At 43.8% G+C, this 26,264-nt stretch overlaps 1 protein-coding gene across 4 annotated transcripts; it reads left to right on the top strand.

Annotated features, from left to right (window-relative positions):
* The first annotated feature begins 83 nt into the window (after positions 1–83).
* Positions 84–26,264, top strand: LOC126557088 (monocarboxylate transporter 14-like). Of its 4 annotated transcripts, none has more exons than XM_050212739.1 (10): positions 84–221; positions 22,124–22,248; positions 22,339–22,884; positions 22,967–23,391; positions 23,468–23,595; positions 24,780–25,011; positions 25,081–25,259; positions 25,339–25,561; positions 25,642–25,873; positions 25,946–26,264. In XM_050212739.1, exons 1-10 carry the CDS (start codon positions 111–113, stop codon positions 26,211–26,213), a joined length of 2,469 nt encoding a protein of 822 aa, XP_050068696.1. In that variant the 5' UTR covers positions 84–110; the 3' UTR covers positions 26,214–26,264. The 4 variants fall into 4 exon arrangements, with proteins under 4 accessions (XP_050068696.1, XP_050068695.1, XP_050068698.1 ...); XM_050212738.1 differs by having other exon boundaries at positions 23,468–23,670; XM_050212741.1 differs by lacking the exon at positions 84–221 and adding an exon at positions 14,559–14,583 and having other exon boundaries at positions 23,468–23,670.

Genomic DNA, 26,264 nt, shown 5'->3' with positions numbered 1-26,264 from the left:
ATTGTGCCATTTGCCAGGATCCGTACTACTCGCGCCAATACCCAACCGCTCCCCAAATACCCTTCGCCCGGAAAAGTGTATTTTGCGTGGTGGTGTGAGCAGGAAGAAAAATGGGTCAAGCAGCAAGCCAGGAGGATGCGGAACAGGGTGGTCAAGCCGGCGGTGAAGAGGAGGACGACGATGGAGGCATTATCCCGATGCGGTCGGACCGCTTCCTGGTGGTGAGTAGTGAGATGCTTGCCTCCATCATTCATTCATTCATAAGTAAAGACGCTCAGTTCCTAGGGTTGCGTCGCCCGGTTTTTCTTGCCTTATTTACGTTTCCTTCTGTGCACCGCTATTCTATGCTGTGTGTTGCCCCACATACTGGGTAGACGCGAACACCCGGGATTGTTGTTATTTGCGTTTTTATTTTACGTCCACATCATCTACTCCTCAAAGAATGTGCAAGCGAAAAACAAATGTCCTGTGCAGCGAAATAGTTGAACAAGTGTTGAACGAAACACGCCTAGCACGCGGTCAGAGAAAGACGATAAGAGAAGAAAGAGGATGGGAAGGGTGTGAGAAGGGATAGTGCTTACTCAACATATCAGTTTTCTCTATCCGGTGCGAGCGGTGGTGAGCCCTGGTAGGAGAGGGTATGTGTTATTCGACGCGTGGACGATGGGAATGCTTAATGTGAACTGTGACTTTTTCGTTTTCATGCTTACACAAAGCAGCCTCTACGAATGTCTCATAATAATAAGCGAACCAGAACAACAACCAAAAAAAAAAAAACCTTTTTGCATTTTTCTCAGAAAACCACTTGTAGTAGTCTGCTATCATGCGTAGTTTTATTTTCGTTGTTATTTCTTTTCTGTCCGCCCTTTCCGCCATGGAGCTCTACAACTATGCGCCATCGCAACAACGCAACAGCCAACGGTTCGCTAGCAGCCGCACGTGCAACAGTGTGCCGCCATGATAGGAGTTGAGATGAAGCTAACGATATTATACTGTTGCTTGGTTTATAGACGATTTTGTGTTTCTTGTTCCTTTGTTCTCTGTTCTGCATGTCAACAGTTCTCTTTACAGCGTAATAGAGAGGAGTTTTTCCTGATGGTGTAGGAAAAATGCATCTCTAGCCTATTTGCAACTGGGCTTCAAATTGGTGCGTAGTAAAAGTTTGATACATCAACTCAACATAGAGTGGAAGTCGAAATGCAAGGAAGGGTGGTCCGATGGTAGGACAAAAGTGGGGTCGGGGTCGGTCACGGCAGGATTGAGTTTTCGGATCGTTCCCCCGTGGCGAGATGGAACTATCCAACTACGTGGTATCAGCAAAGTCTAGTAAGCCATTAGAAGGGAGGGAAGAAGAGTGGAAGCTTAACCTACCCAACAGTTTAATTGAATGTGTTTTGATCTTATTCCTTGGCTTCCTTTATGTTACCGTAATTCAATATTTTATACCCTAAAAAATCTTGCTGTGCTGGTCTTCATACGTCCTGCATCTTGGTCAAAGGTAAAGCTTTTTTCATCCTTGGTTTCCATAAAGATTTATAAAATTGTTCAATAATTATGTATGTATGTATTTATTTTTGCCTTAGGACTAAACAAAAAGTAGCTCACATGCTCAGAGGCGGATCTCCTTATAGCCGAAATGAGGCGGCTCCCATTGCTCGAATGGGAGCCCCCTGTTGAAAAAAGAAATGATGCTGGCCCCAATGGCTGCCTCGAAAGATCACCCCCCCCCCTCCCCACCCCATCCCTCTCGCTTAACTCTTTGGTTTTGATGCTAATGGACCCTAATATCCTTTCCGCCAAAGGTCTTCAATTCGCCTTTGCCTGTGCCTCCGGTCATAGCCTGTTGAATTACAGGGCCCTCCACGAAAGGGCCCCTAAACTATTTCCGAACATAGGAAGGATGTAAGAACAAGAACAAGAAGAAACATAGGAGGGATGTGCGTAATATCGGTGCATAATATAATATAATCGTAATATCGATGTGCGTAATATCGGTGCAACTATGGCATGCAAAAGAACCGCTGTGACAAAGTAGGACTGAGCATAAAATCGGCAAATTTCTAGCGACTACAGACCAAGTAACCAGTATCCATCCTCGTAGCAAGGCAAACAGATGGACCAATTGTCTGAGGATTTGCGTATTGCAATTCTAGTCAAGGATCTTTGAATTCGTTCGATAGGATCGACGTGGGTCCTGACGGTAGGGTACCAGATCACTGAACAGTACTCCAACCGATCTGATCAAGGCGCCAATATTATGGATGGATCGGAAATACAACTGGATGGAATGAAATTGCCTGCCATAAATGGAAAAAAAAAATCTCAGAACCGACGAAATACACCGTTCAAATCGCAAAGTGACTCGATAAACCCTGTAACATTACGCTATTCAGAAAAAAGAGAGTAAGTGGAGGTTACACCAAGAAGAGAATTGAATAAAGGTATTTTTCGGGGATAAGGTCCGGATGGGATTTTAACCCCGGCCCTGCCATACCCCGCACTGGCAAACCGCACTTCCTTTTTCTCATTATTATGTGCAGTATAGTTTTATGGAATGGAACACCTGGTCTTTTTCCAGCAGCCAAAATAATTGCAGTTACTAGGAAGTTTGTTCGCGTCCATGTAATTCTGCATATTGAAATCTAGGATATTCTAGCGTTCATGCAAAAATATGTTTGAGCCAAACGGGAACATTGCACAAGCTTGTGATCTGCTATAATAAAAATCCAGAATATCGTTAAATTAAAAAAAAACTGTGATTGTAAAAAAGGATAAAATCTTAAAATTCACTTCCGATTCACCCCAGTCATCTGAAATGTGTTCAAATGACTGGTTCCCGCATTCATCACATATCAAATATAAGATATTGGACAAAATGTCCCACCCGGGCAGTATGACAGCACCAAACAGTTGCACACAAATGCCAAGCTGCCTTCACACACATTCTTCCTCTTTGTCGCGAAACTAACCCGACCACTGGCTGAAACTTTGGCATGGAACGGAAATTTAATAGCCTACCATTGCGAACGTATCGTCATCGACGTGACCTGGACACGGGACACAAGCCACTCCAGTTTTCTGCTAGAAACGTGTGGCTTCGCATGGCTGACGGCTTGTTTGCTTTCATCAGCATAATAACGTTTTACGATACGGGGTTGAATTATTAAATAAATACTTTCTACCAAGCGAACACCCCGTTGCCGTTATGATTCCTATGCTGATTTCATCTGGAAAACTTAGTTTGGTGAGGATCGAGTTAGATGTACAGTAAAATAATGAGGCATTATAAGTAAGTGAATAGGATCTAGTGCGAATGTAAGAAGGATGATATTAATTTGTTTATTTTTTCTTATATCCTTCTCGTTCAACTTATATCCTATTTGTATGGTAGACATTTCCTTCTCCCTCAATCCAAGGAGACTCACTTATCCCGGGTGATCTCTGTTCTGGATGTTGTTGCTGTCAGGTATAGTTCTGATGTTGTCCTCTCTATTTCCGCTAAGGGGTTAGCGCCTCTTTGGAGCATCGTGCCGTGGAGACTGACAACTAGCTCCCAAGAAAACACCCTTTGTTGCTGATATTTTATAGTGTTCGACATAAGTCTCGCCATCATGCGAATAAACGCACGATCTACCGGGAGCCCGTGAAACCAGGGAAACCCTTGGTAAGATGGAGTGCAGGAACCTCCCGAGTTCGTCTTCATCTCACATCCTCTGCTAGCGGGCGATGCACAGCTGTTGTGGGGTGCGAAGAATCTCGTGAGGGGGAATCCACCTCTTAAAAATGCTGCCATCGGAGGCACCTCGTTTGGCCAAGAGTCTACTCTTTCATTGCCGGGGATCCCGCAATGAGCAGACAGCCATATAAGCGATATTTGGAATGCTTTATTAAGCATAATAGAGCTAACATAAGAGCTTATAATATTCAGTTTTTTTTTGTATAAAGTAATCAGAGCTCTTTAATGCCTCGACAGATTTCAGCGCGTCGACAGCGCTGAGGCTATCAGGAACCTCCCGAGTTCGTCCTCACCCCACATGCTCTGCCAGTGGACGATGCACAGCTGTTGTGGGGTGCGAAGAAACTCGTGAGGGGGAATCGACCTCTCAAAAATGCTGCCATCGGAGGCACTGCCGTGCGTAAAAAATACCATCCAGCCCAGCTACATGTGTTATAGATGTATAAACTTGTGGAAAGCTACGGTGCATGTGTTAAATACATCGAAGCCCGTGCCCGCCTCCGAAGAGGATCCGTCTGTGTAGTAGTGTTGTGGATTTGGATGGCCATACTTCTCGGCGAACACTGGTAAAGTGGCGCGGTTTATTGCTCTAGTGGTACTAGGATTTACCTGTAGAGATGTCGCGGGTTAATGCCAAATCGGCTACTTTGGAATCATTTAAAATCGAATCGCGGGATCTGCTGAAACTAATCACTGCGCATAGGAACAAGTAGTTGGACAGACACCACATGTAGAAGTTGTCAAGATGGAATTGTAGGGACAAACAGTCAGAGTCAGAGGATGTATATCCTCTTAGTTAGAAAAAATTATCATCATCAGCCTAACAAAGAAACAAATCTTGAGGTAGGACCTCGCGTACATCGTTAATAAATAAAATAAATAGACATAGACTTAACACACTTCCTTGGGGTACGCCAGAGTGAGACATAAAGCATGACGAAAAAGTATTGTCAAGTTAGACTTGATATACAAGGTATGATAAATAAGAATAAAGCCACGAGAGAATATCGTCCGAGAGCTCAAGTTTTTTGAATTTTAAAGGAGAATTTTTCGACGTAAACGGTCAAATGCCGCTTTCAAGTCAGTGTAAATTGTATCAATTTGGCAACCTGAGTCAAGTGATTTGGTTCCAAAGGAAAGGAAACAAATAAGGTTTGTTGTTGATGGCTGTGCCACAAAGCTTGACAATGCCACGGTAGTTAGAAACAACGGTTTGGAGCCCTTTTTATGGATTGGTGTTAGACAGCACGATTTCCAAATGGAAGGATAAGAGGATGAACAGAAAGATAGGCGAAACAGTTTACAGAGGATAGGTGTGAAGAAGTCAGGACCTGGCGATTATGTTACTATAAATGTAATAAGTAAAGTTGTATTTTTATTTATTTAAAAGCGTAACGACTTGATGTCGACTTGAATGATGAGTTAAATATATAAACGAGCATATATGAATATGAATATATTTAAATAAAAAGGCTTGTTTTCGTCGTTCAATAAATTTAAGATCGTTTTGGACTTAGATCACATGGGAAAAAAATCATGTCACGCTCCAATTTATTAATAAAATCATGTTTTTGGTTTGCTCTTCTAGCACCTTCGGACCACAAAGACAACTTGCTCACATAATCGCCCAGGTCATCCCTCAACGGTTGCCAATGACGTTTGTGGCATCTGTGTTCTCGTCTTTTGTCCATTGCTCGAATACGAAATGCAAATATTTTTATCAAAAGCACACGCTAAATTGCACGCTTAAACAAGCCCTCAATTCCCCCAACTAAAAACCAGCGATAATTTGGGATATCGGTAAGAAAGCTGGCACAACACTGAGGCTAAATTCCAATCAACAAGTAACCGAGCTCCAATTGGGGATCAATTGCTTTGTCATACAAGAAACGAGAGATGTCAAAGCGGATACGATGTTGCCATGATGCGAACGAGGTGATAAGTTTATGTTTTCACAATTAATTATCCGCTTGATACGTTTACCCGAGTGAGGATGTGTGTAGTTATTGGACACAGTTCTCATTCTTTTCGTAGACAGATTTTGCCTCCAGTAGTACAGGTAGCGGGATGTATACTTGTTGGAGACGTATCGCAGTTTGATTGTTCACTGCTGACGATTGCTCTCCCCGCCCCCTCCCCGAAAAAAACGGAAGCGGCTAAATGATGGAATGTACATTTGCAATTTGTACTTATTTTTACAGGGTCCACACGATCTGGTGAACATTGGGCCACATAAATCAAGCTTTGCTTGATGTGCAGGTTATGTGCGTTTAGCACGTACCTGCCTCTCCTGGGTCAACAGCGCTGGACAGTGGAACGTTTACGATAAAATTAGCCACGTTTATATGTGACAGCGAGCGAATATTATACTCGAGGGAAGAAGCAAAATCACACACACACGATATAACACTGTGAACATTTCGATCCGTTTTCCCCCTCAGGTGTGATCACCGAAACCGCCGAGCGTGTGGCTGTTTGGCGTGCAAATTAATATCCTACAGGGAACCGCTTATTGCTGAGGCCAACTGTTGGCTGAGGAGAAAAGCGAAAATCCATTTAGTGTGCTAACTGCTTGCATCAACTTGTTACCGTGTTGCTACGACTTTCGGTTGCGAGGCTAGACGAACAGTAAAGCGGGAGAGAATAATTGTTGCAATAAGCTCGACATTGAGTAAAATATCCCTCTTCCCTGAGAGACTAATGTCCAGGGAATCTTCCTCAAATTGATCGTCGAAATTATAAAACCATCTTGTTGCTGTAGTTTCATTCTTCCATCTCAATAATGCGGGATCCTCTGTTTGCTAACGTCTTCGCCGTTTTCAGATCCGTTTTGCTAACAGCCTTGCTAACATTTAGCATTTTGTTGTGACGTTTTGCTCCAATTGACGGTCGGTGTTGCTGGCCACATTTACTTTTAAAAGATGTGCAAATTTGTTTATCTGCTTATATTTTTCTTCTGGTACAGCAGCAGTATTGACCGACATCATTAGCTATCAGTGACGAAGTTTATCATCAGACCGGTGTACGTCGTTCCTAGGATACAGTTTAAAGTATCGTTCAAGTTGTTTTCTTGTTTTACGTACTTTTTCATTTGCTAGCGTGCTGCGGGATGATAAAGCAAGTAGAAATAGTGTGCTAATCACCCGATTTTATGTACTCTTTGAATTAACGTAACAATAGAGTGGTGTTGTAAATTTGTTCCTTAAGTTGAAATGGCAAATTATCTCCTAAAACATTAAGTATCTCTAAACATCGATTATTCATTTCATGCATTAGGCACGTGCCTTTTGAATGCGGAATCGTTAATTAGCCAGCTGTACGCGATTGTTTGTTGTCAAGCTCTAACGGCAAGTAACCATCACCAGCTCATACTAGTAGCTGTTGGTTTTTTCGTCGATAACAGAAAACGCATGTAGCAGCTAAAGGTATCTTATAAACAAGACATCACATCAGTTGAAAGACTTTCTCATACTCAGATCTGTCGAATTTTGTTCCAATTTTTTCCAAACTAATAGTTCCAATAATCATATCACATTTGTTTATTCAAATTTCACACATCGTTAGTGCGATCGTGCTCTGATATGTTCGTCAAGATGGACGTTACTTCTCTTCGGATTTCTACGTTACGGCTGCGTTACTACGAGCATTACGAACAACAGGCATTTACCCTTGTGAGTGCTACAAATGTGAGAGCGTCAAGATGAGTGAGTGTTGCTCACTACACAAGTGTTGCTTACACTTGTGTTGTACAGGGGGGAAAAAAGCAAACTCGCCACGTACGACGTCATGTTCAAGCGTAACATATGGTTTCATATCGTTGATTGATAAGCTCTTTGATGTAGGAAAAGTAGTATATAATATAATAGTTTAAAATATAACTTAAGCAGTACAAGCCTTACGGCACAGCCTTACTTAGCAACCTGAAAAAGTGTTACTAAGCGTAAGCGTTAGCGATTGTAGCTATTTTCCCGCCGCGAACGTAGCACAGTTCGTGCAAAATATATTTACAACTGTTATAATGTCGCCGTTACGTTACGTTACGTGTTACATTCTGATTGTTTTTGCAATAATTATTACTTGTAGCATACATGTTGCAAATAACGACCCAGGAAAAAGAGGAAATTTTTTAAAAATATTCTATTCTTCTTCTTGGCTTAACGAGTTGGATAATCAACCCTCACAACGAGGACGCTCCAGATGGGATTTGAGCCCCCTGATGGGAAGACCGACGGCCCTGATCCCTACAACACCGGGCCACCCCATAATTATTTTAATATATTTGGATGTAAATATTCCATACAAATGTGTAACCAGCTCGACAAGCATCCATATACCGCCGGGGAGAAAGTGATCAAGTTTTTACATAGACTATACTGCGCGAAGAAGCAAATTTTTTCACATACACTATTGGGAGAACATTTATTAATGTTTAGACTGTTGATTCATAACTACAGCACAGTAAAAAATCGTATTTGACAGTGGCAGCGTTAAGCGTATAACAGCTGCCGGCTGATCTATTTGTGACAATCCCGTCGCGATTTTCTTTCACGAAAAATACTCACAGCGGGAATGTAACAAGCCCGACTCTGATTTTTTGGTATGCAGTTTCGGATTAAACAGCCGGAAAATCGAGCCAAATAGAGTCACAACGGGAAAATCGCTAACCATGGAGGCGCACTCTAAGGCGATTTGTCCAATTTTTCATTTTGCTTCTTTTCGCGTGGCCAGGGATTTAGGTCCCGTAATTTAATACTTCTGGGAACATTTAAGGGAGACGTTTTTTATTTTCTGCAAAAGAAGTGTGACTATCACATTGTTCTGTGTGATGATCACTATTACATTTCTAGCAATGTAAAAAAGGGCATTGTTTCTATTTACATGTGTAATACGATGGCATAGTTCACTACTTTATTTAAAAAGTTAATTCTTCTTGGCTTTACGACTCCCTACTTGTCTGATCACCACCGGGCAGGCCTCGAAAAAGGTAACTAGTCCTTGTTTTTTATCGATCAGTAATGATTGTATCAGGTCAACTTTTATCATTTTGGACAAGTTAAGAACACTGGAATGTATAAAAAATACATAATTTTTGTTTTTATGTAGAAGCAAACTTACATTTTCCATATTTTCAGCGAACTTTAATTGTTTAATTCCAAGTACTATACAATCCACTTAATACGAAAGCATGTCACAATTATGAACACATCCAAATGCACGACGTCATGATCACTTCTTCGCGCGTGGTGGGACAAGAATTGGGAGCACCCGCAGCATGTTTGTTACAGGGGCGCCAAACACATCATATGTGGTGCATACTCTAACCACCCACCGAGAGAGGGTCGCGAGAGAGAGAGAGAGAAAGAGAGCAAGCAAGAAAGCCGCACTGTTGCAATCCGTTGTGAATACTCAAAACCCCACCATCTTCGAACACGCGCTACCCCAAGTACGAATGCGTTCGCATTATCACCTTCCCTTTACCGAGCGAACAGGGGGTTGAAATGCCTCTCTCTGTGTGTGTGTGCCGTTGTATGCGGGTGTGATGTGTTGTTATTTATACCCTAGACTACAAGTCAAGCCACCACTAAACCGAGAGCTTGATTGAGCAAGTGTGAAACAGACAGAGTAAGAAAATATAGACCACATTCGTGCCTAGGAGTGCCTAGGGAGGGGGATGTACACTCAAACACTACGCTACTCTTCAGCCGTTGTTCTGCGCTGTTCTGAGAGTACGCGTTGTACGGTGGTACGGTAGTAGTAGCTTGTGTTGTCGAGGACCCATACTGTGCCAGCATACGCGCTACACACGCATACAAGCTCACCGGGTAGGGCACCCTCTAACCTCCGTCGGCTGGGTCAGTCCATCGGACCGTCAACCCGATCGCGATTCTGCGACCGAGCTGATGGTGAATTTTCCGCTAAATCAGTTTTTCGCCCACCGTTCACACTGATCGTCGTGTCGTGTCGTGTGCCATTCCCGGTTATCGCGGGTAGGAAAAAACAGTTGTTAGAATTCCGGACCAAAAGTGAACATTATAACAGTTTGTAAGGGGGGTTTGTGATGGTAGTGTTTAGTAGTAAAGCGTACTTAGGTGTTTTACCCACTGTGTCACAAAAGTGCGAATGAACGAGCAAAAGTTATAAGAAGAATGTCTTTCTTGCCTTCGAATTCACATCCGAATTGGTTTGTGGCTGCGCAGAGACTGTAGCACTCATCATCGTAAGGGCTTAGAACAAATCGATCGCATTACTCCAGTCTGTCGTCGTTCTCGTCGTCGTCGTTTGCTTTCGCGCTATCGCTAATTTTTGGTACCAGTTGCTACCAGGGCGGCACTGTGTGGTTTTAATCCGTTCGGCTAATGCGTACAAGTACAGTAGCAACACCTCGTCTATGTGTTAATATATTATTTCGTAATCAATGCAAAGAATGTGTGTTTCTTTCGTCTGAATTAGCTCAAACCGGATGCAAAATTGTACCATTCTCGATGCGTACCGATATCATCATTCGACCAGAAGACAAGCGAAAGGGACCAACTTCTTCTGCTCGGAAATACCTTCCCAGTAAACGCGCCTAGGTCTGTCTCTTTATACAAGATGTACAGCAAATTTGAGAACAATTCTCTCACACAACGATACTATCCACCCCCGTCGATCTGTCTCCCAGTTAAGTTTGTTAGTGTTTGACCGCCAACCAAGCCGTGTGAAATCAACATTTTTGCAGTGAGTACTCTCTAGAGAGCCCGTGTGATTCACGGTTTAGGCAAAACAACCCAGCAGGCCAATGTTTGGGAATTGATGCTGCTGCAGGAACCCGTCGGGACGTCGGGTGCTTTATCGCTCCGGTACCGGCCATCGGTGGGGTTTGTAGGGGATAGCGTGGATGTGCGTTTATAAAAAAAAGCGGATATAAAAAGATCTCCTATGCGGGGATATTGTGTATCACACCGGGTTTCGGAAAGCTATTGTATATGAGAGGAAGCGCTATACGGGACTAGCATCTACGATGCTGCCCCTGTGGCTTGGTGTGCGCCGATTGACAAGAAGATCGTAGTTTGGTGGTGGTGAACCCAACCTCAATCGACAGCGCGCAATAGTGATTACTACTGCGCCGGTCACATACAGCCGGGTGATGTGAGCTGAAGTTGAGGCTCTCCTCACGAACTGAACGGACTTGCAATGAAAGGAAACCCTTGTGCAAGCTGGATGGATTGTTTATGCATGAAAGGAGTGCGTCAAAGTACTTAAAATGACCTTCGGGGAAAACTGGATCGACACGTATAATTGGCGTACAATGGCAAAGTGCCCTAAGAACAGCCAACAGCATACTTCCGCGCTCCCAAAAGAGAATGAGAAGATCTTCAAACAAACGAATCACGCCAAACGAGCTCGCGCGCGCGGCTTTGCGACAGCAAAAACAATCCGACACAGAGTTTATTTTGGTTTGTGGTTGTGTTTCACTAATGGTGTGAACACTATCAAAGAAAACAGCTGTTCGCGAGATTGCTTTGTGTGGGTAAAAAGGTTCGCCGAATAGTGTTGGTGCACATTACGCTTTTACTAGCGACAAAACGGTACCAAAACATAACGCAAGTGTATTTGCGTGACTTCGCCGTCCCCGTTAAGCGTTTCCTTCAGTTCCGCTTGTACTTAGATGGTGGGCAAACGTCAAAAGAAGGATACTGAAACTTTATACCGATGCATACTGACACATTGAAAAAATGTAGCCGTGAATCGCCACTAATTTTGCGTCTTTATCGAAATGACAGGACTTTCCGAATTCGATGCTCAAGCTTGTCGTAAAATTGGCGCAAATGTGTCGTCTTTGTTTTCGGTGGCACTTCAATTTGATTAACTTTTGCTTTTGGTAATTGAGCCCCGCTGCACTGCTGCAATGCATCGTTGTGGACGTTCTGCGTACACGGTGTGTTTACAACTGTAACCGTATTAACCTTGTGCGCATATATGCATTTACCGTGTTTAGTCATCGGCTAACTGGTCTCGTTTCGCATGTGCATCACGGCCATCCACGGTTGGACGGGGTTCTTTGTGTTGCTGCTGCTGCTGCTGCTGCAATGTTTTGTATTGATTTTGTGCGCTCTGAATACTTGCTTTCACTTTCCGTATGAACCAATTTTCAGGCCCAGAAACCCCTAAATCTATGGATCTATCGGCACCGCAATAGATAGTGCCAATCGGGCCAACGTTTTTGTATCAGTTAGGTTTTGTGTGTGTGTGGAAATAATTGTTTGCTTACGCTTAGCGCCGAACGCTGTACAATTGCTGTGTGTGGCGTTATTGTGATAAGCACCCGCTTGTGTGCGATTGCTAACGGTGGCGGCATATACGTTAGTTTATTTACTTCTGTGTCAACTGACAGATAAAGTAAGTGACACTGGTACTCAGCACCGTTTAGTTTCCGAACAGAAAGCAACAATTTTCTGTGAAATCGTTAAGCTTGACGTTAAAGCGTTCAAAAGCCCAAAACGAGTCTTGTTAGTCAGTTTTTAAAAAAGGTACGTCAAAAGTTGGTCACCGAGCCGAGCTGGGGAAGGTCCGATCAAAGGTGTTTATTACCTTGGGTCATAAATCATTCCAGGTATACAGGTTCTCTACACCCTTCTTAATGATAAACCTCAGGATAAGCGCAACGTATTTGTCGTGCCGTTCGCAAATAGGTTTGAAGTGCGGTTCGATGAAAAGCACATGCAAAAGGTGTAGAATTAATGAGGCTTTACATGTACGTTTGCGTGTACATTTTATTCCTAACATGTGCAATGTGCTCTAAGTATTCTGTTGGGAATGCTTTCGGCTTGATTTGACGCTAAGTATAGCATCGAATTTCCATACACAGTAATGTAGGTCATTTTACGACAAAGCTATACTGTCGAGTTAAGGAGTTCCAACTCCAACTGAAGACGTCCTTGATTTGTGAGGGCGTCTGCTTCATAAAGACAAGCATGTCAATGCTAAAACACTCACACACACGAAACTCACCCACTAACCGATGCAAGATCAAGCGTCATCTCATGTGAACTCCAACCGTAACTTCTCCAATCATATGACGTGACATAAACGACGATCATGCATGCGCTCGAGATCGCAGTTATCCGTTAGGGTGGTTTCAACGGGCGGGGATAACACAGTGTGCCGTTGAAGGTTATGGCGCCAAAACCGGTCGTACACTAGTTCTCCACATTTTTTTTGCCCTCCGCGCGCTCGGTCAATGCTAATGAATATGCGTTGAGCGGAGAAGGGAAGGCTGTTGTTATGGCGGCCACGCGGCTCACCTGGCACACTCGGAACCTACTTTTTTAGCCAGTAGATGTGTGCGTGTGTATTTAAAGGTGAAAAGGAAAGGAAGGGCGACATGGAGACAATGTTTGCCCATGCTTTCATGAATGGGCTCCCAGCGCAAAACACAAAATAAAAATACAAAACAACCGCGATCGCGTCGCCTGCGATTCACGATCGCGGTCCGTCAAATAGTAAACAGTATTCCGAAGCAATAGAGTGTGGTTGGTTGTGGTTTTGTGGCGCATAGTGTTTCTTAAACGGAGGAGGATTTTTTCTGCAGTAAAGCGGAATTAGAGTGTTTTCAAATGAACAAAAAAAAAGTTGTGTAATTTTTAAAATTGAAACATTTCTCGACAGAGAAGTACCTTAAAAAATCATCGAAAATGTTAATTGTTGCGATAGTAGCATTCAAGATGTCCTCGATCACCTGACGATAGCGCAGCGAGCGCGCCTAAGAGCTGGAAGCATCCTGTTTACCAATTTTCCTTCACCTTGAAGTGGTTTGTGTATTCTGCTCGCTGGGCTCATCATTCAACGGAGACATTTGAATGGAGTGGAAGCGTAGATTAGTAGTCCGCGGAAGATGATGGTATGCGAACTAATAGCAAGTGCGTATTTTTACCGCGAGTGGTTTTTGGGCTCCAAGTGTTCTTCTCCCGCTGGTAACATGGAAGTGAAAAGCTGCCGCTTAGGTCCGCTGTTTATCAGTGCAGTTGGTGGTACTACGGCCTGTGGATTGCCAGTCAGTGATGATAAGATAGGGCGAATAATTGTCCCATTAATGGTGTAAGCTGCTGTCAAAAACAAACCCGTACTGGACTCATGTCCAGTGGGCACAGCAACATAACGACGATGACGACGATGACGACAATAGTGATGTAATAATTTCGCGTAAAAGAACAACGGGGTAACGAGGTTTGCTTAGAGCAATCTCTAGACAACGGGTTGTTTAAATTTGTTTTGAAAATTTAGTCCTTAAAAATGTGTCATTTTGCTTAGTAATTGCAATACCGATGACAGGTGACAATCTGTCATATCTTTAGTATTTTGATTTTTTTTTTCCAAATATCAGTAATATATCGGACTATAAGCTATTAGAGAATTGTGATTGCGGCGCAGTGTGTTTCTTCGTTTCTTCGGTTCTGATTTATTAATAGTGTTTTTCTCACCAATCAGTGAGTGTAGAGATCAGTTTCAAATAAATAAATTTTCGAGTGTTTTTAAAAAGTGTCTTAAAACATATATGCATTAGATATTCATTGCATATTTAACGAGAAGAATCAGCAATTAGTGAGTGCTCGAGTGCTTGTGTTGCTATACCAAAGTCCTTTCTGTTGATAGCAAATGCCGTATGAATGTACATTGCAACACGTGCCGTGAGAAGATTATTCAAAGCAAAACGTTCTTTCCTCACGTCTTGAGGGTGGAACATTTTCCACACCTGCTGTGTTGGGTTGGTTGTGAGTGAGAAAAGCCACAATTTTCCCCATACCATCGAGACTATCAGTGCGGTGCAGTGAGCATAAATCATCATGGCCAGTAAAAAAGCCCGACGGGTAGGTGTTGCCGGTTTTTTGCTATCCCCATATTTAATTGTTGCGTTATGTGACCTGTCATAAGTTCTGTATCATTAATTGATTGCAAACACGCGGACACGGTCCCACTCATCATCACCCACCGCTGTTGGTTCATGCACGCACCGTTGCATATATGTTTCGTCTGAATAATGATGGTCAAGAATGATTGGAAGGTTGCGAAAAACGGGAACGTTGCGGTGCTGAATTTCTGTGCGCAAATAACACCAATGTTGCTAGGCCCGATGGAAGGATTCTATCTATTTGCTCCCACCCTCGTACCAGCATGAGTCCTCGAATGGGTCTGCATTCTGCAGCTTGAAGACTTTATTTTACCAACCTATCGAACAACGTTTGGAGCGTGCCCCGTGTGCGTAGCGTAACGTTGCTAACATTGACCTGAATTTCGTGTCGTTTTACTGTTTCAACTGTTTCGTTTCGATCGTACATACGTGCGGTAAATACGTCGGAGTCAATGTCGCGTTCGATGGTGACGAACCGGCATGGCGCAGCGAGTCGTGCATCCCTCTGCCGGATGCATGTACATTGCATTCTGCAACCTTGACGTCGAGACGTCGATATCGGGGATGTTGGCATTTCGCTTGCAGTGCAGCTCTGTAATGCAGATGGTGCGAACGAGTAGACCGGGTTATTATGTGTTTCCACTATGAAGGGTTTTTTATGGTTTTGTCGTGGAATGAAGCTTACGAGCGGAAAATGATAATATTCCATCTAAGGGACATTTCGATGGCGCCAGTATGGGGATGATTGAATGAAAACAAACATGAGCTATGTGATATATGTGAGCGTAGGTTGAATGTTTCCGGATGTCCGGAAGAGTCAAGACGGATATAAATGACTTGATGGGATGGGCAGATAATGGCAATTTACATTAAAATGAGTAATGAGCATCGACAAAAATAGTACCAAAGATTGTTAGAAAATCTTTTATTAAGAGGAATCGGAATCAACAAACTTGTGCTAAAATATCCTCCTCTTCTTCTTCTTCTTCTTCTTCTTCTTCTTCTTCTTCTTCATGGCCTGCTCAGGATTGAGCACGTCGTGTCGATATGGCCAGGTCTTCAATTAATTTCCAGGAACCTCGGTCTAGGGCTGCAGCCCTCCATCCACGGCTGCATCTGATCTCCGACAGGTCAGACTCCTCTTGATCCAGCCAACGAGCTCGCTGTGCTCCCCTACGCCTCGTGCCGAACGGGTCGCTGACGAGCACTTTCTTGGTGGGGTATGATACGTATCAACGTATCCTTCCGGCTTTGACTACCGTCAGGATATCAGCACAGCCAACTAAGCTCAGCTAGCTCGTGGTTCATTCTCCTTCGCCACACGCTCGCTCGCACATACCGCTAAAGATAGACCTTAGCACCCGCCGTTCGAAAATTACGAGTACATTGGCGTCCTCCGTCAGCATAGTCCAAGACTCGTACCCGTAGAGGTCTACCGGACGTATCAAGGTGCGGTAAATCGTGCATTTCGTGTGTTGTTGGAGTCTTCTGGATCGCAGGAGTTTGTGGAGTCCGTAGTAGGCACGATACCCTTGAACGTTGTTGTCCGAAGTTAAGATCGTACCAAGGTAGAAGAACTCCTCTACCACCTCGAGATAGTCGCCGTCAACTGATATTCTGCTTTCGAATCGGGCTCTATTATGGTCAGAGCCTCCGGCAAGCAGGGAGTGATCGGGTGAAAATCGTGCCCCGGATGTCGAAGCCTAAAAAAAATATGCTAAAATATCGCTAAACTATCGCTAAACTTAAAATTTTTGTTTGTAACATGATAATGGTGCCCCATTTCCTTTTATTGACGCTTCTTAATGCTTTTATGCTGCTGCTGTATGTATGTTCTATGCTCATTGCTATTTCCAATATCATTTTCCAAACATCGATTGTAACGTTGCAAGGCCAAGAAGATTGCTTCTTCTTGAACAGTCCAAGCGATTAATGATGAAGGCTGACGAGTCAAGTCGCAGGGAAGTTTCGCAACGTACTGGGCACATAAGATGTAATGTAGAGAATCAACCAAACACTCTTCGGGAGGTTTGTAGACCGTCCGTCCCTCTGGACGCTATCTCTAACCCTCCCCGAAGTGGGCACACTCCTCGGTGGTCGTGTGTTGTCCTCATTGAAGTGCACATATCTTCTCCTGAAGTGTTAGTGGTATCGGTTCACCCGTTCCGTCTGTGTTGTGGGCCAACAAACACCGACGAGCGTCGACCGATTGAGATAGAGGGATAGAGACACACGATCTACACTCCCACCGAGATAGTGACATTGCAACGGCAGCAACAACCGCACCGGGACTCCATAGTTTAATTGGCTTTAAAACAATTTCCAGTACGAAAATCGCACCATTCCGCGCTCGGTGTTAGTTGCGTGCCGATACTTTCAACACGCGGTCGGTCTAGCTGTGTTCTTGTGACATAAACGCGGGAGATCCACCGGGAGGAAACGTGATTCTGGGTTAAAGAAGAGTGTTTGAGCATTTGAAGAACGATCCCACGGTCAGGAGGTTTGCCGAGTTATGTGAAGCCTGTTCTAGTGATAGTTCCTAGTGGTGATAATTTCATTACTGCTGCTACAGCATCCGACATACACCGACCAACAGCGTACCAAAGCATACGGTGAACCATGACTAGTAAAGCGACCAAAACCACGGTGAGCTGACGATGAAAACGATCGTTTTGAAATTTCCTCTCACGATCCACACATCGCTTGTCGATCAGGCAGCCATGCAGCAATCGAGCGAAAGTGTTCTTGGATATTATTTAATTGGCATTAATTGAGCTGTTTTGATGGATGCAAACCAAATTTTATTAGAGAGGGGAGTAGCTATGCGGTCCGAAGTAGTGATCGTACATTGTTGAACGCTATGTTCAGTGTGTAAAGTTATGTAAGATCGTGTAAATTAACATTCCGGAGTACTTTCCGATGACCTAAGCACAATTTCGTAAGATATTTTAGGGCTTTTTTGAAGGATGAATTCAACACCACATGCAGTATTCGATCAGTATGAAGCATGAGTTTAATTTCCTTCCAATGCGACAACAATACCTGTAAAATAAATGTGTCCAATTCAATTCGTTCAATGTCCAATAAATCTAGCGCGTGTCTTGGAGTGGTCTGCCCTTCGCTAGATGGATGACCGTCGGTTTGACATGAGATACGTAATAATAGGAGTACTTCAGATCGCATCGTTGTTGCGATCCCACCCCACCGCTTTTCGAATGTGCTAACGATAATGATAAACCCCGATAATGGCAATAATAGGTGGTGAGCTGGCGGGGGCCAGCAATACCGTGCAGTATCCAGGCGATGACAGCATAGGAAAATGGATCGGACATTATTCGTCCATTCATCTCGTGCGCGTATCTTATCTGGAGTGTGTTCTTCGTCGCTTCGACCACTATTGCCCACTCGGCGGACGATAATCTTTTAGGAAAATCGGAATTTCTTTCGAACAGAGAAGGGGGAGTTGCCTCCCTGGCGAGTTGCCAGGGAGGTGGAAGGTGCGTTGCATTTCTTGGAGTACCACTGGCATTCCATTCTTCGAGTTGAGTGTGTTTTTTTTAAAGCCCACCCTACTCATCCCAATGATAGTGCCGATAGTGGTGTTAAAAAGCAAAAGAAGGCTGATATAGAGAGGGAATAGCCCTTCCAAGAGACAATAATTGCGTACACGTGATACTTGAATATTACCTCCTCTTCCTGCTTCCCCAAACCTTCCCTTCCCCCACATACTCACTCACACACACACGCACTCACCTGTCGCTAGCATGCGTGTGCAGCTGAATGACAATTTATTTTGTGCTGAGTTTTCAATCTATTCCTCCCCGGTGCACAATAATACAGCGCTCGATATGATCTGACGTTTGATTACGTTCCATTTTTCATCACGATCATCTAGCGGCCCCCATCCCTTTGCAGTGGATTTCGCGTGTACGGTGTGGATGCAAGCGACGCCGTGAAGGTAAATCCCTTCGGACGTGCGCATTCTAGTGAACGATGGATAGAAAATTGTCATAACGCCACGTTGCTGCTGGTGGTGTGCTTTTGATGCAAAGCGGAATAACAACAAAGCGTATGGGAATACTGTTGCACAATGTAGCGTTTTGCAAAACAATGTTGAAATAGATTTTTTCTTTTATTTCATAAATCTTGTATGAATCTAACGATAAAATATTTCATACGACATATGCGTTTCAATCACTGTTTTTTCCCATTACTTACACCCAACAGCAGTGCTATAAACAATAAAGTTTCACTTTTCTTCAGCCCCCAGTCGGTGGTAAGATGCTTTATTTCTTAGTGACTCACCATGGACTCTATCGGGCGACCCATTTTCTGCTCATAAAGGAAATGCATCGCACACAAAACGTTCTAAGGCGGAACAGCGAGGCACGGGGAGCGTTTTGCTGTTGTTATTTGTGCAACTGCGATATTCTCGAAGTGCGTTCGATGTGTTTTTGTTCGTTTACAGTTGCGTTTGGTCTTTAGTTGACTGTCGTTTGCTGAACAACAAAAACAAGTGCCTCCCTCGCCCTGGTTGCCTTAAGCGGAAGTGCGTTTGTTACAATTTGCTGTAGGAATGGAACGATGCTGCGATCGTGTTGTATTTCCTAACTCATTTGTTGCAATGTTTGAGGGGAAAAGAAACTGTTCAACTGGTCGTTGACATGCCGCCTGCAGTCCGATCGAGATCGAAGAAAAGCATCGATCGATCGAATTCAAATAGAGCGTGTCAGAGATTTTTAGGATCGTATTTTAATATTTTAATATTTAATATCAATATTTTAGGATAAGTTATCCTATCCGCCGTGCCGTGCCCTGGAAACCCATCTATGTACGCAAATTGACAATTTGCTGAGATTATTCTGAGCGTTTATCGTTCCAGTGAAAAGTCTTGCGACAGAACGAGCTTATGCATTTTTTTGTGATGATCCAATGTCTCGACGCCTGGTTGCTAGCGGGATCTGTATGGTGACAGTGTGCTGTGGTCATTCCAATGCAATTTACGTAGAGCGTAACGAGCCATCTTTCTTTGTAAACCTTCGATTCTTTGCTTTAAATGCTCTGTGTAAGAACACGTTACTAGTGAACTACACTCTAGAATCGATTTTACTAGCGCACAGTAAAAAGCTTGGATCATCGTAATGTTTTGTAAATTTAAATATCTTGCCTCACATTCTGTTTGCATCGTGCGAAATTAAGTTTCGAGTCGAGTATAACACCTAGATCGCGAACTTCATCCTTTCTCTGAATGATATCGTCATTGAGCGTGTAGTTAACTTTCACATGTACGATACGTGAACGATACGACTATTTTGTCATTGCCTCAAAAAAAAAAAATCTTCAAGGTTGCACGATCAGTATTCACATCAGCCTGGAAGTAATTCTTTGTACTGCAATCGGGCACAAAAGATGCAGTTTTACTCACCTCGTTATTTGAATAATATCAATTAAAATTCTCATAAACTTAAGCTCTTCAAAATGTAATATTTCTGATGTAATTGTCGTGGGTAATATTAAACTAGTAGTAATCCCACCGTAAGTTGGTTACATCCACGTGGAAGGCGAATGATTTGTCGTTAATTCAATACCTAAACCACATACATGCCAACAGCAATATCCACCTCGATAACCATTACATATGTTCGCCTGTCTAGCGCACATCCTTGTGTGCCGATAATCGAGACAACCTTTCTCGTCCATTCTCAGGCAATGTTTCTGTGTATGTACTTGAGATAGATCCCTCAGTTAGATCTACCCCAAAAACCCACCTGTTGACGGAACATGACGAAGCCGGCCCGTACGAAAAGAAAACTACAGAATCACAGAACTGCAAGCGCTACAACGTCCCTTCATGTGACGTCCATCGTTCATTGTCATTGTTGGGTTTTTCTGGTTTTACGGATGGGTTTCTTGTGTCTAAAAATAAGATGTGCCATCGCAAAAAGTCTCTGCCAGTCGCAGGTACCTGTCACCGAGTGTCGCGTGCCACAATCGGCAAACGTCAATGGGAACAACGGAAGCGTTCTCTCCCCCAACTGTCTGGCAGATGGCCTTTACGTCGCACACGGTAGACAATGTGGCAGCGACGGGGTTTCGATCCTTTTTTTTTGTTGGGGGTGGGAATGGGGATTGGGTGGCAGTATTTGATTTATCTTACAATCCCGAGCAATTTGCCGTGATGAGTACTGAGGACCGGTGACAAATTGACCTTATGCTTCAATGCATATTGTCATTTGGGTCACAGGCAGGATAATAACGAAAATGAAACTACTTGAAAGGGATAAAGGTGTCGTTTGTTATTCCCTTTGGAAGTGGTCATGCCACCGATGAACAAGCTGATCGATTTTTAACAATCAACAGTGGCAATATACAAGCTTGTAATATTAGTTCTAAATTTGCCATCATTCTTCCTCTTTTTTCTTGGCTTAACGACCTGCTAGGCCTCACCGGCCACCGAATGGCTTACCAAACTTGCTCTGTAGTTGCTACAGATAGTTCTCACTACAAGGGGTTGGTCCGGATGGAAATTGAACTTGAAAAGGGATTCCGACTAAAAAAATTGTAATAAAATAATATTTTTTGATATTTATTTTATTTAAAACTTAATATCAAATGATGAAAAAATTTAGAATGTTCCTGATCTCGCTTTGACATTTTTATAAAGTGGCCTGTAGCAAACTAAACCCACATGATGCAGTCAGATGCATCAGCGTTCCTCAACAATTTCCTTAATTAAACTGCGGTGGCGAAATCGTTTAACACGCTAACGACGCATGATAAAAGTTACGCAACAGCGCACAACGGCTTCCATTCCGATGATCTGGAATGGGCGACGTTTGTTTCTGTTTCTGACCGAAGTTTTGTCACCCGTTGGCCCTCATGGAGAACAAGTTAATATACCACCATTTCTCTCATTTGTGTCCACTAAACCTTAACCAATAACGATTTCCAACCGTGATGATGAAGTGCAGTATAACGGTTAGGAGCAAATTGGAAGCAATAGTGCCTGTTGATTCTCATAGAACTCTCAGACACACAAATTCATTAAAGAGGCATTCCGTTAATGTAGAGGATTTCGTGACGTTGACGAAATCATACTAGATATCACGTTTTTTAGCTTCTTATGGCACAGTTATGACTTGTGGTTAGCTACCGGACAACTACTTGAGTGAGAAGCAACGCTTGTGTGTGGGCAAGGGACTCAGCTTTAGACGCTCTCGTTCCAGGGCTATGTGTCAAAACAGATGATGGATGGATTAAACAACAACCGACATTTGATAGCCGCATTTTTATCTAACGTTCTTCTCTTGTCGCGAATTATCTTTTCGGGTAGTTGACCAACCCCACGTCACAGGGGGAGAAGAAATTGAAAAACACATTACCATAATAGAGTCCATGAAGTTACTCGCATTATGTGTGCTCTAATCGATTCCTTGTGTTGTTGATATTTGAAAGTTGCTCATTTAATGTTTATTTTTGTGCTTTATTTTTTCTTTCAGACGGACAGTGACATTGCGTGCGAGGAAGCGGCACGATTGACAGCGGATCAGCAGGAAGATCCATCGCCGGACGATGACGAAGGAGGGTGCGAATACCATGATATGCCACCTCCACCGGACGGAGGGTTAGTATACTTTTTAGTAATTTTTCTCATTCTCATATCACTTGAACGCATTCTAATCTACTACTCCATTTTATTTTAATTTCTTTTAAGGTACGGCTGGGTGATCGTATTTGCGTCCTTTATGTGCAACATGATCGTGGACGGTATCGCCTACACGTTCGGTGTGTTTCTGAATGAGTTTGTGGTGTATTTCGGCGAAGGCAAAGGCACAGTAGCCTGGGTTGGCAGTTTGCTCAGTGGCATGTACTTAAGTGCTGGACCGGTTGTATCGGCTTTGGCGAACAAGTTCGGGTGCCGGGCAGTGTGTATCGCTGGTAGTATCATCTCCTGTACGGCATTTGCGCTTAGTACGCTCAGTACCTCGGTGACAATGCTGATGCTGACATACGGTGTGATGGGTGGCATCGGGTTCGGTCTCATCTATCTGCCGGCGGTAGTAGCCGTCGGTTACTACTTCGAAACAAAACGCTCGCTGGCCACCGGTATTGCCGTGTGTGGGTCCGGTTTCGGTACGTTTGCGTTTGCACCGCTTGCCAATATGCTGCTGGAGAACTTTGACTGGAAGAACTCGAATCTGATTCTGGCAGGATTGATCCTAAACTGCGCCGTGTTCGGTGCAATGATGCGGCCGCTTACGTAAGTGTACAGCATTAGTATCACTGCGTGATCGTGATCGTTTTCTTATTTGTCTTCTGCTTATCATCCAAACATACTCTAGTTATCCGAAAGAGGATAAGGTGAAACCTTTGATGCAGCGTATGTACGAGGAGAAGCGGCTCCAGATGGAGCGTGGCTCGATCGGAGGTTCGTACTTTATGGTTCAGCTACCTGACGGCACGATGGAAAAAAGACTGAAAGCACCACTGAACGCTGATCCGGGCGTACATTCGAGCCTTGCCCTAGACCAGCTGGCGGCCCAACAGGGCGGAATACATCCAGTGGCTACCCTGCCCACAATTTCCGAGTTTAAGACGCAGGAACAAAACGGTAGCAGCGGCTCCTCATCCGAGTCGAGCCAGATCGAGATGAAGAAACCGCTGAACAAGAAGCGCAACACCAACTCGGAGTCGGATGCGGCCGACTACGGTGGGGACAACTTGCCCCGCAATGCCTCACAGCCTGCCTTTACCAGCCATCAGTCGGGTAAAGTGTCCTTCTACTGTTTGCGCCGCTTCCATAGCTTATCACTAACCATTTGTTTGTGTGGTGCAATTTGTAGGTATTCCGAAGAATGGTTCCGTACCGACGTTCGATCGCGTCCGCAAACACTCGACTGGAGAGCGGTTCAAACCGTCGCTGGCGGCCATCAAGGCTAGCTCGCGTGGTGATGTCGGTAGCAACGGTGACGTACGTAAATCCATGCATCTCAGACTCTCGCGCGGCTCAGTCAATGGCAGCAAAAATAATAACGCTGAGGAATTCGTTAGTAGCCAATTTTTTAAACTTTTCCTTCCTTTTTAATCTTCAGCAACACACGAAGTAACAACTGATTATTCAAAAATCTTATTTAATCGTTTGGTGTTACGAGAATTTAGAGTTATTGGTTTTGTCGAATTTTTGGCCAATAATAGACTTTGTAAAGCTCGGCCGCTCATCTATATAATGCTAGTACTAACTTAAACCTTGTTTGGTATTATTTATTGTAGTACCTATTTTAGCACTGTTCATGGTTCCTATGAATTTAGTTTCAGAATTGGTCTAATCGTGATAGAATTTGATTAACCCAGCTGCACAACAAATGGTAGCATCTTATTAAAAATTCTCTTACTAACTTCCCTTCTACATTGTATGTGCAAATTGGCGGCGTAGTCGCGTGAAGTAATTGCCTAAAATTAACAGTGAGAATTGAAAAAGAGAAAAAAAAATATAATTTTTACACCTCTTTCACGCTCGAATGGAGAATGGTTGTTAAATTTAGATTCCCTCTTGGACGATAACCAAAGCGAGACCTGCCCGAGGATACCGTGGCAGTAGGCGCATCGTGGTGCGAGCAGTATAAGCTTTCTTGCGTACCTGTGTGAAGCTCTATCTCTATCTTCTTGCTCTTTCTCGGGATGGATGTCCACAGTTTGTGGACCACATATAGTAACAAGTAACCAGTGACGAAGAAAAAAAAAAGAAATCAGCGCTATTATAGAGCTCTCATTACCTCGCCCACGCGTAGAGTTTTTTCAGTCATTCATTTGCCAGCTGCGTTTAGTGCACCTCATTATGCATTGGTTAGCGGAACGCCACGAATTTCCATTGCCGTCATTTAGCTGGTTTCATAGCTTGAAGCATAGTTATGTTGCGGTTAGCTAATTATCATAATTCGATGAACATTACAAATTAAATTAGCACAATTACCGTTTGCCGTTGAAGGGTATGCTTGATAGCTTCGTTTCAGTAGCGACACTCGCCCATATTGCGCTTTTTTTCATTTTGCTTGACTTCACTTGCAAAACCGACACATTTTTATGTCATATCCCATTTTGCAATGTTTTTAAATGCTCTCTTTTCATGATCACACATGAACATACACACACTAAAAGGACGATGCCAGCATGTTTACCTCAAAAGCCTCGCTGAAGGCGGATCGTCCGGTCATGGTCCGTCCTCTGTCACGTAAGGACATCTTCTACTCTGGCTCCGTTACCAACCTCAAAGAGTTCCAGTCACAAAAATCACTCACCAACTATCGCAATTCCGTCGTTTCGCTGACCAAGTTTGAGAAAGACCATCGGAATGATGTACGTGATGATGTAGAGAAAGGCAGAGAAGAACGTACGTATTTGAGCGAATTACGAGATCGACGGTTTGGTTCAATATTGATTTTCCAAATTTCGTTTGCAGAGTACGACTTGTGTCCGTGTTTGGCATTGCCGGAATCCTTCAAGAATGCGATCGGTGCCATGATGGATGTGAGCTTGCTGCGCGATCCTGTCTTTATGATGATTGGTGTTTCGAACATCTTTGGCATGGCCGGTCTGTACGTCCCATTCGTTTACCTGGTTGATGCAGCCGTTTTAGATGTAAGGTTCCATCGGGTGCTTGATCAAAAAAGTTCTTCAGGTGACTCAACCCGTTTTTTTCTACTTCTTTCGTTTGCAGGGAATTGAACAAAATTCTGCCTCATTCCTTATCTCAATCATTGGTATTACAAACACGGTCGGCCGTATTGTGTGTGGCTACGTGGCGGATTTCCCGCAAGTGGACGCCCTGTTTCTGAACAACATCTGTCTAGTCATCTCCACCGTAGCGGTCGCACTGACGCCTTTCTGCCACAGTTACGCAGCGTACGTAGCAATGGCGATCGCATTCGGCATTGCCATCGGTAAGTCTGCCCGCTATAGCATACGCTGGGAGTAAATTCATTCAAATTTCTCGTCTTATCACGTTTGCCCACCCGTTTAGCTGGTTACATTTCATTGACGTCAATTATTCTGGTCGATCTGCTCGGACTGGATAAGCTCACGAATGCGTTTGGGTTGCTGATTCTTTTCCGTGGTGCTGCTACGATTGTCGGTTCACCGCTGGCCGGAGCCCTGTACGATGCTACACAGTCATACTCCATACCGTTCTTCGTTGCTGGTGGACTGTTTGCCTTGTCGGCCATTACTAGCTTTGCAGCACCGGCCATGAAAAGGTAAACTAACACCAACAAAACGCCTCCAGGAAAGTGGTGCAGCTACTAACTGTCACTGTTTACATTTTCAAGATTCCGCAAACAATCGGAAGCACCGGTGCACGTCGAAGTTTTAACTCCAATCGACGAGGAACCGTCGGAAGATTTGGCCGACGATGACCAACCGATCACGATGGTACCAAAGATCATTCAAACAGCCCCAAGCCCGTCCACGGAGCAGCCAGTGACTTCGAATATCACCTCCACCACTACCATTAACGATGACCGCAAGCAACCGCAGTCAAATGGGGGCACGAAGGATACCGATAAGGAAGTAAGCCAGATGGAATCCGTTGTGTAACAAGGATCCGGATCGGTGAGGAATCAAGGTAACGAGTGTACTAAAAGTAGG

Source organism: Anopheles maculipalpis, chromosome 2RL (assembly GCF_943734695.1).
Source record: "Anopheles maculipalpis chromosome 2RL, idAnoMacuDA_375_x, whole genome shotgun sequence".
Taxonomy (NCBI): Eukaryota; Metazoa; Arthropoda; class Insecta; order Diptera; family Culicidae; genus Anopheles; species Anopheles maculipalpis.
The sequence above is the reverse complement of the archived record's forward strand: the minus strand, read 5'-3'. Positions and strand labels throughout refer to the sequence as shown.